The sequence below is a fragment of the Notothenia rossii genome, assembly GCF_949606895.1.
Source record: "Notothenia rossii genome assembly, chromosome: 2".
NCBI classification, from domain to species: Eukaryota; Metazoa; Chordata; class Actinopteri; order Perciformes; family Nototheniidae; genus Notothenia; species Notothenia rossii.
Window position 1 is genome coordinate 17,998,926 of NC_136904.1, and position 17,064 is coordinate 18,015,989.

General features: G+C 41.7%; 1 protein-coding gene across 3 annotated transcripts in view; it reads left to right on the forward strand.

Annotated features, from left to right (window-relative positions):
- The window catches only part of zfhx3b (zinc finger homeobox 3b), a 140,842-nt gene extending 126,959 nt beyond the window's left edge, over positions 1 to 13,883 (forward strand). For all 3 annotated transcript variants that reach the window (XM_079663436.1, XM_079663437.1, XM_079663438.1), the window contains 3 exons: positions 905 to 1,028; positions 1,209 to 6,842; positions 7,286 to 13,883. In XM_079663436.1, the coding sequence (XP_079519562.1) occupies positions 905 to 1,028; positions 1,209 to 6,842; positions 7,286 to 9,003 (7,476 nt within the window). In that variant the 3' untranslated portion in view covers positions 9,004 to 13,883. The remainder of the gene's footprint in view (positions 1 to 904; positions 1,029 to 1,208; positions 6,843 to 7,285) is intronic.
- Positions 13,884 to 17,064: the final 3,181 nt, after the last annotated feature.

Sequence of the window (17,064 nt, forward strand, 5' to 3'; positions counted from 1 at the left end):
GTCAATTATTGACTTTGATGAATTCTCAAGTTTTGGGGATGAAAAAAGGTTATCAGAGGGTGAAATAGTAGACATTTGGAGAAGAGCAGCAGAAATAAACAGAGGTTGCTGTCGTTCACACATGATTGACTCCAACCTTTTGAGAGCGGAGAGAACCAGACTTTCTCTCTGTACTTTTTTAATCAATACCTTTTCGTCCTTGAAATATTTGATTTAGAAAAGTAAAGAGAAAAAAACTTTTTCCAACTTAAACATGTGAACCTTATTATCAGCAATGACATTGTTTTCCTTTGATTTAACCAATTTGTTAAGAAGCACAGTGTCTAATTTAGCAATTCTTTTTATAATATGTGTTTTATTATATTTTTCGGCACTTACAGCTGCACTTCTTAAGTAGAAGCTTTAGCTAAAGTGTTTGGTGGATGGATGCAGTTAGTGCGTTGGTGTGAGCTTTAAGCTGGCTGACACTCTGTATGACATGAGGTCCATCATCCTAATTGGCAGCAGCAGTAGAATTTAAGTAGTCGAATGCCAAGCCACGGCCAACTTTACAATATGTAAAAGAATATAGCATTTTTCTAAATATTATGTTGTTTTTAATGTGTGTGTGCATCAGTACATGTCTGCTCTACAGTATGAGTGATTCATTGTTAAATAAGATACACATGAGCAAGGATATCAGTTTCATATCTTGATTTTATATTGAATGTCAATGATCCTCAGTGCAATGTAAAATGTTACTATATTCACTTTTATTCCATTTAACCCGGCTTTTTAAACTGCTTTGTGTTTCTTCTTGTGTGTTTGTTGATTTCCTTTAGTCATCTAAACATACATATTAAATAATATCATCACCCCGCAAGAACTTTCACATTATAATTCCTTTCTGTTTTTGTTTTTCCAGGTATCAGCATCTGAAGTACTGCCAGCCAGCATGTTCATACCGGTACCGAGTCCAGACAGAGAGTCCCAAAGCACCCCTCATGCCACAGCCAACTCTAACTCTGAAGATATGAAGAAGCCTGCTGGTTAGTATCTGACTCTGTTACAAATGTGCAGGTTACTGCTACATTTATGTGGGATTTATGTTTTTTCAAAAAATACTATTAATCATAATTCAGGTTTTTTAGTGTAATGTGGTGATATTTACTTTGCAATTGCAGCCATCTAACGGAAAGCTCTCTTTTTTATTATTTATTTATTCACAGATGCATCAGATGCTGATCCAGAGAAGGGAATGTCACTCCCTACAGAAACAGCTGAATCTCAAAAGTCACCGCTGGAAGATCAGCAGTCAGAGAGGGATGATGCCACAGGATTTCTGTGCTGGAAGAAAGGCTGTAATCAAGTGTTTAAGTCCTCCAACTCGCTCCAGATGCACTTCAATGAGGTTCACAACAAAAGGCCCCAGTTGCCTGTTTCAGATCGCCATGTCTACAAGTACCGCTGTAACCAATGCAGCCTGGCCTTCAAGACTGTGGAGAAACTACAGCTCCATTCACAGTACCATGTGATCAGGGCAGCCACCATGTGCTGTCTCTGCCAGCGAAGCTTCAGAACACTTCAGGCCTTGAAGAAACATCTAGAAACTAGCCACCTGGAGCTGACTGAAGCTGATATCCAGCAGCTTTATGGGGGCTTATTGATGAATGGTGACATTATGGTAATGGGTGACCCATCCCTTGGTGAGGAGCATGGAAGTCTTGGAGAAGATGAGAAAGAGGGAGATGAAAGTGACCAAGAAGATAAACAAAGCCCAACAGGCAGTGACTCTGGTTCACTGCAGGAAGATTCTGGATCTGAACCTAAACGTGCTTTGCCATTCAGAAAGGGCCCCAACTTCACCATGGAGAAGTTTTTGGATCCATCTCGTCCTTTCAAGTGCACTGTGTGCAAAGAGTCTTTTACACAGAAGAACATTCTTTTAGTTCACTATAACTCTGTCTCCCACCTGCACAAGGTGAAACGGGCTCTTCAGGAGTCCACTACTGGACAGCCGGAGCCCACCAGCAGCCCTGACAACAAGCCATTCAAGTGCAGCACCTGTAATGTGGCATATAGCCAGAGTTCTACTCTGGAGATCCACATGCGCTCTGTTCTACACCAGACCAAAGCTAGGGCAGCCAAACTTGAAGCAGCAGGGGGGATTCCTAGCTCTGCAAGTGCTACTGGTTTAAGCGGTGGTGGGTCCAGCATCAGCACTTCAACATCTAGTCCAAGCCCAGCTAGTAACTCAACTACTAGCTCTACCAACCACAATTATTCTGGGTCTCAAACAGCTCAGAGTATTCTTGGAGGAAACAATATGATCCAGGGTCATATCAATGAGAGCATGGGGAATTCTTCTTTGAGCTGCCATTCCTTACCATCGGAGAACCATGAAGTAAAAAAGTCAAGTCAAAAGTGTTCTGACATGCTGTCTGCTAGGGGGCAACAACAGCAGCAGCAGCAGCAGCAGCAGCAGCAGCAGCAGCAGCAGCAGCAGCAGCAACAACAGCAGCAGCAGCAACATCAGCAGCAGCAACAGCAGCAGCAGCAGCAGCAGCAGCAGCAGCAACAGCAGCAGCAACACCAACAACAACAGCAACAACAACAGCTTCAGCAACAACAGCAATTGGCTCAGGCTCAAGCCCAAGCTCAAGCCCAGCTTCAACAGGAGCTCCAGCAGCAGGCTGCACTTTTACAGTCACAGCTATTCAACCCAGCACTTCTGCAGCACTTCCCAATGACAGCTGATTCACTTCCTCTCCTGCAACAGCAGCAGTTGCTATTCCCTTTCTACATCCCTGGTGCAGAATTTCAGCTGAACCCAGAGATCAGCCTCAGCAACGCAGCGCTTGGTCTAGCAGGTTCCTCCACCTCCTCCTTGCTTGAAGATCTAAAAAACTCTGCCCAGCAGGCCCAGCAAAGTTGCTTGCAGCAGCAATTGATGCACCACCACATGCAGCAGCAACATCAACAACATCAGCAGCAGCAACAACAACAGCAGCAGGCTCAGGGGCAGATGGCTTTGTTGCAACAGAGTGCAGCTCTGCTCCAGCAGGCTGAAAAAAAGCAGAGACTTTCCAACTTACAGAATGAGAGAGACAGAGAAAGAGAAAGGGCCATAAATGAAAAAAATGAAGAATATGCTAACAGAGATTCTACAGACAGTAAGTCAAGAGAAAAGAAAGACATGCAGCATATTGCTATAAACACAAACCATGATACTGGCTTGCCTCCACCAAGGATTGCTTCAGATGCTCGAGGAAATGCTACCAAAGCTCTGCTGGAAAACTTTGGTTTTGAGTTAGTTATTCAGTACAATGAAAATAAACAGAAAGTTCAGAAAAAGACAGCTGTACCTACAGGATCAAGTGGTCCAGGTGGGATAACAAGAGTGGTGGACCCCATTGAGGGATTGGAGAAACTGGAATGTGAAGCCTGTGGCAAGCTGTTTTCAAACATACTGATTCTAAAGAGTCACCAGGAGCATATCCACCAGGCTTTCTTTCCATTTCGATCCCTTGAGAGATTTGCAAAGGAATACAGAGAACAATATGATAAACTCTTTCCACTGAGATCACCTACACCAGAGGCTGCTCCTGCTCCTCCACAGCCTCCTCCTCCACCTCCTCCACCCCAAAGAGCTCCAACACCAAATATTCCTGTCTCTGATGCCTCACATACACCTCCAACTGTATCTACCCCACAGCCGCAAGCTCAAATTCCCATGCCAATGGATTTGCCCCTCTTCTCACCACTTATGATGCAGTCCATGTCTCTCCAATCCATGCCACAGCTACAATCTGTTGAGTCAAGCCTGGCCTCAGAACTGGCTATGCTCTATCAACAGCAGCTTACACCAGCCATGCTACAGCAGCAGCAGCAGCAGAACAAGAGGCCGCGGACACGCATCACAGATGACCAACTTAGGGTCCTGCGACAATACTTTGATATCAACAATTCGCCAAACGAGGAACAGATTAAAGAGATGGCAGACAAGTCAGGGCTTCCACAAAAAGTCATAAAGCACTGGTTCAGAAACACCCTTTTTAAAGAACGACAGCGCAACAAAGACTCGCCATACAATTTCAATAATCCACCCACAACAACATTAGAAGAAACAAAAATTGACTCTAAGCCTCCTTCCCCTGAACCTTTGAAACAAGAGTTTTATGGAAGCAAGAGATCCTCCAGGACTAGGTTTACTGACTACCAGCTAAGAGTGCTACAAGACTTCTTTGATGCCAATGCGTATCCCAAAGATGATGAATTTGAACAACTCTCCAACCTTCTGGGTCTCCCCACTCGTGTGATTGTTGTGTGGTTCCAAAATGCTCGCCAGAAGGCAAGGAAAAATTATGAAAACCAGGGTGAGGGGGCAAAAGAGGGAGAAAGAAGAGAATTGTCAAATGATCGTTATGTACGCACGACAAATCTGAATTACCAGTGCAAGAAATGCAGTCTGGTTTTCCAGCGTATATTTGATCTAATAAAACACCAAAAGAAGCTGTGTTACAAAGATGAAGATGATGAGGGTCAATATGACAGCCACAATGAGGATTCAATGGATTATTCCAATGACTGTTATACTCCCTCTGGGTCCTCCTGTCACACCCCAATGCCCTCTTCTTCAAGTCTTTGCCCACTTCCAACCTCCTCTTCAGCTTTTTCCCAGCTCCCATCCACTGAGAAAGAGGAGGCATTGCCAGCATCCACCTCTAACCTCTTTGATGAGAAGCCCAAGGAGTTACCAGACATTTCTGCTGATCTGGCACGGGAAACCCAAACTTCTATTAAGCAGGAGGTTGTGCATCAACCCCAGTCTGAGGCACAACGCCATAGACCTCAGAGAGAAGAGAAGATACAAACAAAGCCCATCAAGCATTCATCGTCCTCTTTCTCTCAGCAACAGCAGCAGTGTGGTCCCTCTGCCTCTCAGACAAGCCAGGCTTCATCGCAAAGCCAGCACATGAGCCTCAATGCACATATGACCTCTGCCACACAACAATTGGCACAACAGATGATCCCGTACCAGTGTGATCAGTGTAAGATTGGCTTCCCCTCCTTTGAGCACTGGCAGGAGCACCAGCAATTACACTTCCTTTCTGTGCAAAATCAATTCATCCACCCTCAATTCCTAGACCGTCCAATAGATATGTCTTTCATGCTATTTGATCCCAGCAATCCTCTCCTGGCAAGTCAGCTACTCTCTGGAGCAATGCCACAGATTCCCAGCAGCTCTGCCACCTCTCCGTCTACCCCCACATCCACCATGAATTCCCTGAAGAGGAAGTTGGAGGAAAAAGCTGGCACTAGCCCAGGAGAGAACGACAGCACAAATAGTGCAGAAGAACGACAGAGAGACAAGAGGCTCAGAACCACCATCACACCTGAGCAGCTGGAGATCCTTTATCAGAAGTACCTATTAGACTCAAATCCTACGCGTAAAATGCTTGACCACATTGCTCATGAGGTGGGATTGAAAAAGAGAGTAGTGCAAGTTTGGTTCCAAAATACCAGAGCTAGAGAGAGAAAAGGTCAGTTTAGGGCAGTAGGGCCAGCTCAAGCTCATCGTAGGTGCCCTTTTTGTCGAGCACTTTTTAAAGCAAAAACTGCCCTTGAGGCACACATTCGCTCTCGTCACTGGCATGAAGCCAAACGTGCTGGATATAATTTAGCTCTAGCTGGTATGTTACCTGATCATGAGGGTATGCAAATCAAAATAGATGGTCTAGATACTTCAAGCTACTCTCAAATGGCCCCAGCACACAGTGATGGACATAGCTCCTCTATGTCACCAGTAAACAAAATCATGGATTTGTCTCCTAGGGCTCTACTTAGCCCTTCATCTATTAAAGTTGAAGGAATGGAAGATTTTGAGACTGCAACCATGTCTTCTGTGAACCTCAGCTATGATCCAAACAAACTGGATAATGACGACTGCTCTTCTGTGAATACAGCTATCACTGACACAACCACAGGCGATGAGGCCAATGCTGATAATGACAGTGCTGATGCAAAGCACAGCCAGCATAGTGGTGATTACCTGTCTAAGTCTGGTGGCACAGCCGCCATCCTTGAAACTGATGACCAGATGTCGTCAGGGCTAGTAAGCCCTGCAACAAGCTATTATACTAGGGAGTATGACGAACATATTATTGAACACAGTGAGACGTCCAGCCTGGCTGACCCCTGTTCACCAAGTCCTGGAGCCTCAGGGACCAGGAGCATCGACAGTGGAGATCGACCTGGCCAAAAGCGCTTCCGGACGCAAATGAATAACCTTCAGCTGAAATTGTTGAAATCCTGTTTTAACGACTACAGGACTCCAACTATGCTGGAATGTGAGGTACTTGGCAATGACATTGGACTTCCAAAGAGAGTTGTTCAGGTGTGGTTTCAAAACGCTCGTGCCAAGGAGAAAAAGGCAAAGCTCAACATGGCCAAGCACTTTGGAATTAATCAGACATCCTATGAGGGGCCGAGGACGGAGTGCACTTTGTGTGGTGTAAAGTACACTGCTCGCCTCTCTATCCGTGATCATATTTTCTCCCAGCAACACATCAATAAGGTGAAGGATACCATTGGAAGCCAAATCGATAAGGAAAAAGAATACTTTGACCCTGCCACCGTCCGCCAACTTATGGCCCAGCAAGAAATGGACCGCATTAAGAAGGCCAATGAAGTTTTAGGACTAGCGCAGCAGCAGGCCATGCAGCAGCATGGTTTGTTTGATAACCCTGCAATGCAGGCTCTGAATCTTCAGTCATCGTATCCAAATCTGCAAGGCATACCACCAGTCCTTTTGCCAGGGGTTGGCAGTCCCTCTCTTTCCAGCTTTAACTCATCTAATTCAGGTATGTCATGAGTTGGATTCATTTTCTGAGTAAACGCAAAATACTTGAGGTGGAGTTGCAGTTGTTTTTTAAACTGTAATTTACCAACTTACAAACTAAAGTCATCACATAGTACTTAAATGTAAAACTCAGTGATTGCACCAATGAACACACTATCTATATTATTCCCATCAGTCTGTGACATGTACTCATTTATACTGCACACATACAGTACGGTAAATTGTGTAACATAATAAATTGGCCTTTTAACTGTTAGACCCACCAATACCACAAACTGTGAACAAATGGCTCACTCAGACTGAGTTTTACTTTGTGAATATTGCATAATCTTGAAATCATTAGTTCTTCATTGAACTGTTGTGTTTACATTTTATAATGACACACTTATCAAGGAAATACACCTATTAATTATTACATGTTGTCTGTGTTTGAATATGTTCCAGCTTTAACTCCTCCAAAACCCTCAAACCTCCTGAACATGCCTGGTGCCAGTGTTCCCTCGCCTAGCCTCCCCACGTCTGGACTACCCAACAAGCTTCCTTCCTCATCGTCCCTTGCCGCATCGAGTCCAGCCCAGACCAACACATCTGCTTCCCACTCAAGCTCCACCGTCACATCCAACTCCACTTCCTCAACCACCCCGTCTGGCTCCCGGCCTGAACCCTCTAAAGAACGTGATGCTGAGGGGATAAGGGAGAAGGAGAAGTCCAAGGAAAAGACAGAGAAGTCCTCAACCCCATCGTCAACTGGAAGTACCCCTGCCCCTTCCACTTCTGCTGCCAGTGCCAAGAAGGAGAAACCAGAGACAGTTGTACCTGCCATCTCCATGCCCACACCTGGTATGGAGTATGTGGTAGACCCTGCCCAGCTTCAGGCCCTGCAGGCTGCTTTGGCATCTGACCCCACAGCTCTCCTCACAAACCAATTCCTGCCCTACTTCATGCCTGGGTTCTCCCCGTATTACTCTCCACAGATCCCTGGGGCTCTCCAAGGGGGTTACCTGCAACCGATGTATGGTATGGAAAGTCTCTTCCCTTACAACCCAGCATTGTCACAAGCAATGATGGGCCTGTCTCCGGGGTCCCTGCTGCAGCATTACCAGCAATATCAGCAGAGCTTGCAGGACGCACTACAACAGCAGCAGAGGCAGCTTCAGCAGATCCAGCAACCCAAGGCTAGCCAAACTCCAGTCCCCCATCAACCCTTGGAGGATCGCAAAGAATCTGCCAAAGATCAAGTGAAAACCGAGGAGCAAAAGGGCAAACCCAATAGCGAACCCCCAAATTCCTCCTCCTCCTCTTCTCATAAAAAAGTACCCTCTCAGCAGAAAGAGATGGATGGCAAAGCTTTGAATAAGTATATCGTCCCTAAGGTGCAGTGTAAACTGGCATGCCGCAAGTGTCAAGTAGTTTTCACAAAGGAAGATGAGGCTGTTACCCACGTTAAATCTAACTGTTTTTTCGGTCAGTCGGCAAACCTGCAAGAGATGCTGCAGCGTGTCCCTGGTGGCGTAGGTGCAGGAGCTGGAAGTCTCTATGACTGTCTGGCTTGTGACACTACGTTGGATGGGGAAAAAGCACTCAGTCAACACCTGGAATCGGCATTGCACAAACACAGAACAATCAAGCGATCAGCCAGAAATGCCAAAGAGCACGCTACTAGTTTATTACCTCACTCTTCAGCCTGCTTCCCCAATCCTAACACCGCATCTACCTCGCAGTCTGCCACTCATCCCATCAGCAGCCCCCCTCCCCCGCCAACAACATCAGCCTCCATGCCATCCTCTGCTGTCTCCTCTTCCCTCTGCTCCTCTTCTACTGCCCCACTCAACACCACAGCTGCCGGCAAACCATGGCCCCAGGCCCCTTTCTCCAGAGCTTTAGCTGGGAAGCCCAATGCCAGTCCCTCCTTTTCTTCCTCCTCTTTTCCTCCAATGTCCTCACCTTCAACGGTTACCTCAAGTTCATTGAGCACCTCAGGAGTTCAGACCTCGATACCAACAGACGTCTTTACCGACGAGTCTGACTCTGACAGTAGTCAGAAGTCAGCGGACAGGCTTGGCAGGACGGCGGAGGAGCCGCAGCAGCCTGGCTTTGTCAAAGACAGTAGTAGTTGTAGTAGTAATCTTGCTAGTGTAGGAACAGACTCCATCAGATTGTAAAGAGCTTTCAATGATGGACAATATTTAAAAAACACTTAAAAAGACAAAAAAAAATCACAAATGAAAAAAACACAAAAAGCAGCAATGTTAAAAATACATTAAACGTATACAAACCAATTTCAGAAAAAGATGTGTAAAGACTAACTGCAATTCCAAAGCTTGTAACCAAAAATTTAAATGTTAGTGGATTGTTTCCCATATCAACATGCTGGTTTTCCTTTTGTTTGTTTTTTTGCTTGTTTGTTTTTCTCAACTGAAATACATGCATACTAATATATGAGAATAGAAAAGATTGCTGCAGTTATGTTGTGGGTAATGATAGAGGAGTGCTGTACTGTATGGCAGTGGACTGCCTCAAGGTTGACAAATGGCCCAAGAACCCATTTGAAGAAATACAAGTCAACAAGTTGTCCTTTTGTTTTTGTAATCATTTCTACTTAATAGCACAGTCACAAAAAGCCAGTATGTACTTTATGGGAGAATAGTCTATCAGTTTTCTTGCTATTTAAGCATTCAGATACCAATGGCTTGCAAAAGTAAAAGAATAATGTAATGTCTATTTTATTCTCAGGTCAACAGCTCACAGAGGTTTTTTCTGTTACAGAAATCCATGTTTTACACCTTTTGTTTCCAACAGGAGATAAGGATTTTTTCTTTCATATGTTGATTTAATAACAGAAAATGTTAAGTTGAGTACAATTTTTAACACGGCATTGTATCTGGGCATTCAAAAAGGGTAAATGATTTGCTGGTTTTAACATTTGAAATCCTTTTAAATCCATTATACCCAGACAAGGAGAGCATTGCAGACAATAACGGGCGATAAAAAGAGTTTTGATTCAAAAAAACAACCTTCTGTATTTATGATAGATATGAACATTTTTGGTGTTAAGTAGATTGTTGCATTGGAAATGAATTTAAACAGTATGGTAGGTTGAAAAAAAACTTTGTGTACATTAAGCTTTTGTATTGTCCAACTTTAAGACGCTTCATTTGATGTTGTCTTGGTCATTCCGATAGACTAGATTATGGACAGGTAATTTATCTCATTTTGTTTCTGTCTTATTCTCAACTTCTTGAGAAACATTCACCCAAATGCCCCTCCTGACAAGGCAGGATCCTCTTTTAGAATTATTTAAATGTTATGGTTTGGTTGGTATTGCGCTAACCAAAACTAAAAGATCCTGGGGGAAATATTGAAAGTTTAATTTTATTTAATTTTTGTGTTACCTTTGTGCACTTATCACTGTCTGACTCCTATTTCTCACTCTACTTGTTCCTATCTTCGCACTTATTTTTCTCTGCTCTCCTGTGTTTGTAGATATGTACACTACAAAGCAGGTCTTTTGTTCTTCATGTAGTGTGGCTACAGTCTTTATTTTCATTTTGACATGTTTGTTGTCATAAATGAAAAAGAATACCAATAATAATTCTCACGCTTTAAGACAAAAAGAAAATCCAAAGACTAAACACTTTTCACCATTGGTGCATAAATATGAGAAAAGAGGCTTCTTTATACTTGAGAATTTGTTGCTGTTTTTAGAGGAAAGGAAACAAAGTTTTAAAAGACAAAGGAGTACGCATCAGAGTTGCCGTTTCTGCTTCTTTGCAAGCAAACAGGTGGCTTTTTTACGTAAATACCAAAAACCAAAAAGGGCCCTTGTCCTTGCATTGTGGAGTAGCACCGTTACAGAGCCATTGCAGTTTGTAAGATAGAGGTTATTAATCTTTGTTTTACTTTTTTGTCACATTCAAGTGTCCATTTTTTAAAGAAAATGTATAAGGTCTGGTCTTCAAGGACATACGTTTTGCTGCTAATGTAGAATTTTGAAAGGAAAAAAAGTACCTAGATGCATGCTCATTTTGCTTTTGGCTAAGCTTTAACTAAAACCAACAATAAACCAATTTATTGCCTCTGCAACACCTTTTTTTTCTTGTTGCAAAAACGGAACTTTGAAGACTGTGAATATATGTTCCAAAGGACATTTTGCCGATTTTCTTTTTGAACAGACCAATGTTTAAAGCCAATGATCTATAATGTTTGTAAAGACAGTGCATTCCAAATATCACAATGGATTTTTCTCAAGCAAGGACTGATCCTATTTCATTTACCTGCTTTTAATTGTCACAATCTATTTTTTTCTATTTTTTTTTTTTAAGTGACTGTAAACTGTTGTGTACATTTTTGCATCATTGGTTGCTGAATAACTTATGTAATTTTGTGCTGGCATGGAACATTGCTGAAAATCCCTCCATCCAGTCAAGGTTGTTGCTAATTTGTTAAGCAAGTAATAGTGGTTACCAAAAAATGTATATAATACATCTGGTACTGATGCGTCTCATAGGTTTAGAAACATTTATGCCAGTCAACATACAACTAGTCTCAGAGGGAAAAGATGGCTGCTTGGATGAGTTGACCCCTTCCTGGGAAATCCACCAGTGACTTGTCCCATGTGTCTGCAGGGTGCCACTTCCATGCATAGATTACAGGTCTTTAAGGGACATCTTCATTCCAAAGCATTATTTCTGGAAAAAGGAGGAGGTTTTTTGAAGATGTCCCTTGATTTCAAATAGCAAGGATGCTTTCATATCCAAAGAAGTCAACCTCTAATTTTATTGCAAAGAACATAGATGTGCATATAGGTACCCCCACCCTTTCGCTGATGATTCAAAGAACTAATAGTTTCATTTTTAAAACCAAAACCAAAACCCTTTTTAAATTTGTCAAACTACTTTTTGGCCACTATTTAGTCAATATATTTGCCCTAATGAATACATGGCACAATCTCAGAACAATGTTTAAAGTGCTTCGTCTTGCAGTACAAAGTGATTCGGTGTTAATACTAAAGCATGCTGTTGGAACTCATGAGATTTGGTCTGCAAGCTTGTTACTTTTTAAAAGTCCAACTCCCTGAAATACTCTTCACATGTTGTTTCTTATTTTGAAAAATCTTAAGTTGTACAGTTTTCTTAAATGTTTGCTTCTTTTAATTTTCAGACAATGTCAGACATGTATTGTTATTTTCATAAAATTATTTGTATTTTATTTAGTTAATGTATATTACTTTTTATCATAAATTAACACTAGCTTTAATTTGAATTGCTGAAATTACGAAACAAAAAATATGACCTGGCCACTTTATGGTGTGAAAATGTTCTTTATATTCATTGTCTACCTGAAACTGTTTGCTCTCTTATTTCCAAAGTGTAATCTTTTGGGCTCTTTTGTTGAAGACAAAGTTGAAGTCTCTTCATAAGATTCAGCCAGCATGGTCTGTGTGTGTGCGTGTGTGTGCGTGTGTGTGTGTGTGTGCGTATGTTTCATAAGAGCCAGCATCAATTCAATTGTTTTATTGTTTGCCTTTTATTGTTTTTATATGTTACACACCAAAACAAACTGAACCACAAAGCTGGATTATGAATAACTCAAATTTAGAAAATCCAATTTTAAAGTAAATGATCAGAAACAATACCGAAGCACTGAGCAGTTTTTACTTTGATTGATTTTATGAATGTGGCCAAAGCTTTATGCAGTTGAAACGAAAAGAAAACAAGTTACATGTTGTGCCCCAGACAAGTGTATATTTTATTGTGGCACAAATCGTATTGTGGATAATTGGATCCACTGACTTAACATTGGGATACTTGATTTTAATGGACATTTACAAAGAGAGAGATAAAGACAAGGTTTTGCTGTAGAGGTCATCTTTTGCCCACTGTGAAAACGAACGTGTACCTGTATACAGATATAGATATATTTAAAACGAGACATCAACTTTTTTTGTTTTCGAAAAGGACTGAAAAGAGAGAGAAAAAGGACTTTGGGAAGCTTTGGAGATCTTCTTAGGAGGACATGAGAGGCTGTGGGCACACCAAAACTGGGCATGGGAGCCAATGGCAGGCTCAAAACAGCTTTAAAACCACCTCCTTATTTGATAACTGACAATTCTGTAATGGAAATGGACTCTGGAACCAATGGACAGGTGTGACACAGAGAGGAAAGTCCTTAGATGAAACTGAACTTTAATGGCTCCAGCTGCCTCTTTCTCCTTTCTGTCTATCTCTTTCTTTCTCCAGCTCTGCCTCTGCTTCTGCTCTTTGATGGACATTTTCCAAATTTCAGGACAGGATGGACAGACACGCTTGCTTCATTTCTCCCAGTTCACGTTGCTACCCGTTTCATTTCCTTGTGCTTGTCTCTGGTTGACAAGTTAAGCTCTCCAGTCAAATGGCGGCTCACCCCTCTCTCTGTTGATTACATCATCTAAGAGTAAATAATAACAGAGAGAGGGGACGGGTTCTCAAAGCTGTCATTCTTAAAGAGGCAGTTACACTAAAAAAAGCGTATTAACCAAAATTAACAACCAAACTAACAACCAAACAACCATTTGCTCCAACTTCAAAGATGAACTGTTACTTGGAGCTCTTTGTTCCTTTTGTGACTTCTGGTGCCACAATGTTTTTTTATGCTTTAGTTTTTCTTTTTGTTTCCTTGAATTACTCCTCCTTGAGCCTCATAAGCATGGCTCTGTGGCTCCAGGCAGCCCATCCGAGGGTAGAAAAAAACAGCCTTGCAATGTACAAAAAAGAGCAAGTTAAACCAAAAATGTTGTTCTTGATGTCTTTTCTATACTGTAGTCTTGTTAGCTTTTTTGTTACTGTAATTATATGATGAAGATTTCCAAACTGTACCAAATTACATGGAAACTAACATACATACAACCACATGGAACTTCAGACTTTTAAAGAAACTTTTGTCACAAAACCTTGTTGTCCTAGTTAAGTTGATTGTAGATGGTAATTGAATATACTCCTTTGAAAATATTTCATCAAGTATGTTTCTTGCTCATTGTGATACATTAAAAAAGTATGAGCATAAATTGCACTGGTGTGGAGTCATCTTTGAGTGTTTTACAATTTGATCGTTTGCTTTTATCTAACTACTCATTGGCAGTACCCAGAGAAAAAAGTATGTTTTACATGTTGACCATATATATTACAGATGTATTCATATAGAATGTAGAAGACCCGTAAATGTTATAATGCTAAATGGCAACCTCCAAAAACTGCAGCTTGTTGGCCACTTCAGACTGGCTCCAAAACCATGTCAATCCCCATAGACCACCATGTTAAAATCCACAATTATTAGCAGAAAAAACATGTTTACAGCCTGGTACATGTCGTCAAAGGTTGCTAGCTGCTAACTGTCTGCTCTGGTGCGTAAGCCTGTGCCGCCTCACCTCCACTGACGTTCCATCTCTTTGCCCATAATCATTAGCCAGGGAGTAAGCAATGGGTAGTGCAGAGGGCCTGGTCGTTTGGACAACTCCCAATTAAAACAAGTCCTGCTCTGCCTGTTGAGCATAATATTATTCTCAGCAGGCATTGAGATACAATAACAGAAGGATCTGCATCAGCATGAACTGTGAGCCCCCAGTGACATATTATGGTCAATTTGTATCAGCTTCTAAGCCATCAAGTGTTAAGCCATTCCAACCGTATTGTTGAAATTAGAATGGCTTTACACTGTTCTATTTGATATGTAAGGTGATTTTGTGAACCTTCAACCTCTGAATCTGCCCCTATATTTAGCTTGTTAGAATTGTAAGTGCCTTGGAATAATATATACATATTAAGCAACAACTGTGAACTTGTCTTCAATGAAAGGGTTGCAGTGTGCAGCTTATGTAATAACAGGTACTGACAATGTTGCTCAGAAAAATTGAATCTGAAATGAGAATTATTGTAAGGAGTAATAATTATTAGCACCATCTCTTTTAAAATTGCATCAAAAATGTGATCTTAAAAATAACCACACTTTTGGATGTCTTACCAAATAAAGATGAGACCAAATGACTTTAATAGATGATATGCATTAGAATAAGCTTTTTGCAAACTGTAATAGATTCTTGTCACCTCTCTGGAGTTTTTGGAGAGTATTTCTCTCACAAACAAATATGTGAAGACAGTTAAACTGATATAATGTTATGTTAATTTAAGGCAGCAATCATCATCACAATCAGAATTGCGTCGTAATTTCTTGCATAATTTCTTGGTTGTCTTGTTCAACATATATTGTATTAAGAAAAACAAAAAAACGTGTTATTACATTAAAGAAAACAAAATCAACTTTAAATTATCCAAATTATAACCTTTCTTGTAAGAACACACACATATAATTTACATTAATTGACATTAACATACATTTTTGTAATGTTTCCAATACCTAAGTTACACATTTTGTTTGTTAAATGAACACATTTATCAGAAATGCATTAAAGGCATGGCGCTTTGTAAGAAAAAATCTGAGGAGCCTCGAACCTCTGAAGAGAGTTTAAGCAAAAGGCCATCCTGTGTCATGCAATAGGCAAGATTCATTGGCCATGTTGAGCCAATTAACACGCAAGGGCACATCCCGAATGATTTAAAAACACCCTAATCCGATCAGTGTGAAAAGCAAGGCCATTTCCTTCACAGGCCTGGACCAGATGGCACTCACACTCAAATGCTGCATTGAAACAGGCCAGGCCCAGTCACACAGTGTGAAATTGGGTTAGTGCATGAGTCTAACATAGGCCCTGGGCAATGTGAGCTCCCAAACCAATTCTCCCCTAGCCTAAAGGTACAGGGCCCATCATGCCAATATTTGGCCCCATATTTAATTATCATTCTCAATGCACCTCACTAACTCAGTCTTTTCAGTCAGAGGTGGAGCTGACAGCTTCCTAGAGTCATTTGTCTCTTTAAACCGGCCAACCTTTTACATATCCCAAATAGCCCCTTACATACCACATAATGTTCTCTTTGGTAGCCCAGAAGACAAGCAAAGCTCTGTTGGATAGAATATCACAGACTCTGACCCAAGCTGGGTGGTGTTACCATGCTGAGGTCTAAGTTCTGGCTTTGTTGCGATAATGGCTTGATGGGGTTTCCAAAGCTCTTTAGTATCAGCTTTCAATCTTTGCAGGGAAGAAATGTTGGATGATTTTCGTCATGATTTCAAAATCTTTGATTGTGCAATGTCATCTTGGTCCCTGTCTTAAATAAAGAACATAGCTCTCTAATGGATGTTCGGCTAAACGTTGGTAATATCACATGAGACCATAGACGCAGAAAATGAGGAGCAGAAGCTGTTAGTTAAACCACACCATCACACATCCCAGCATCCAATTCCTCACTGCTACAGTCAGAGCACCTTGCCTTCATATTAGCCAAGAGAGAGGTCACCCCTGGCAATGTGTCCTGTTCCATGGTGTTCACAAATGGCCAAAAATGTGAAGTGGCAAAACTACCTTAAAGAGACAAGTCAACATCATACAGTATGAGGAAGAATTTGATGAGGTATCTCCAAAGTATGTAGAGCTAAAGCCAAATGTTTTTACTGATACTAAACCTATTGAAGGCTCTGACCATTTGAACCTGTGTAAACTGTTCTGAACTGCATTGAAGTGACAAATTGAATTGTATCCCCAGCAGATAATGTGGACATACTGGATACATTTTCCATCAAGCCAATGAAAAACCAAGCTAAGCTGGTCTGCTTTGCAGATGAGCAGCTTGCACTGCAACAGTCAAGTGACAGACAGTGTGGTGAAATGACATATATGACTGTGAGGAACAGGAATTTCCCCACCAAGCCTGAAAGCCATATACTGTAGGGCTTCTTTTAGCATCACATACCTACTTCTCCCCCTGTTTTCCACCTACACCTCTTTGCCTGGCCACATTGTCTCTGTAACGACGAGACGCCGTTACTAGTTACTAGAGCTCTCGTGAACATGGTTATATAATTTATTGATGTAGTATTTATTTGGTATAAGTGTTCACCCCCATCTTGTCTGTTGCTTCCGGTCGTCTCTGTGTTCCCTCCTACTGATTACCCAATTGTGTGCACCTGGTGCCCTGTGTTGTCTCCTCCCCCCTCACCTGTGTCTAATTGCTCCCCCTCACCTGTGTCTAATTGCTCCCCCTCACCTGTGTCTTGTTAGTCTGTGTATTTAAGTACTGTTTCTTGTTGGGCTGAGGGGGTGTGTGAGATCTTTGTGGCTGCAGGAGGTGTTC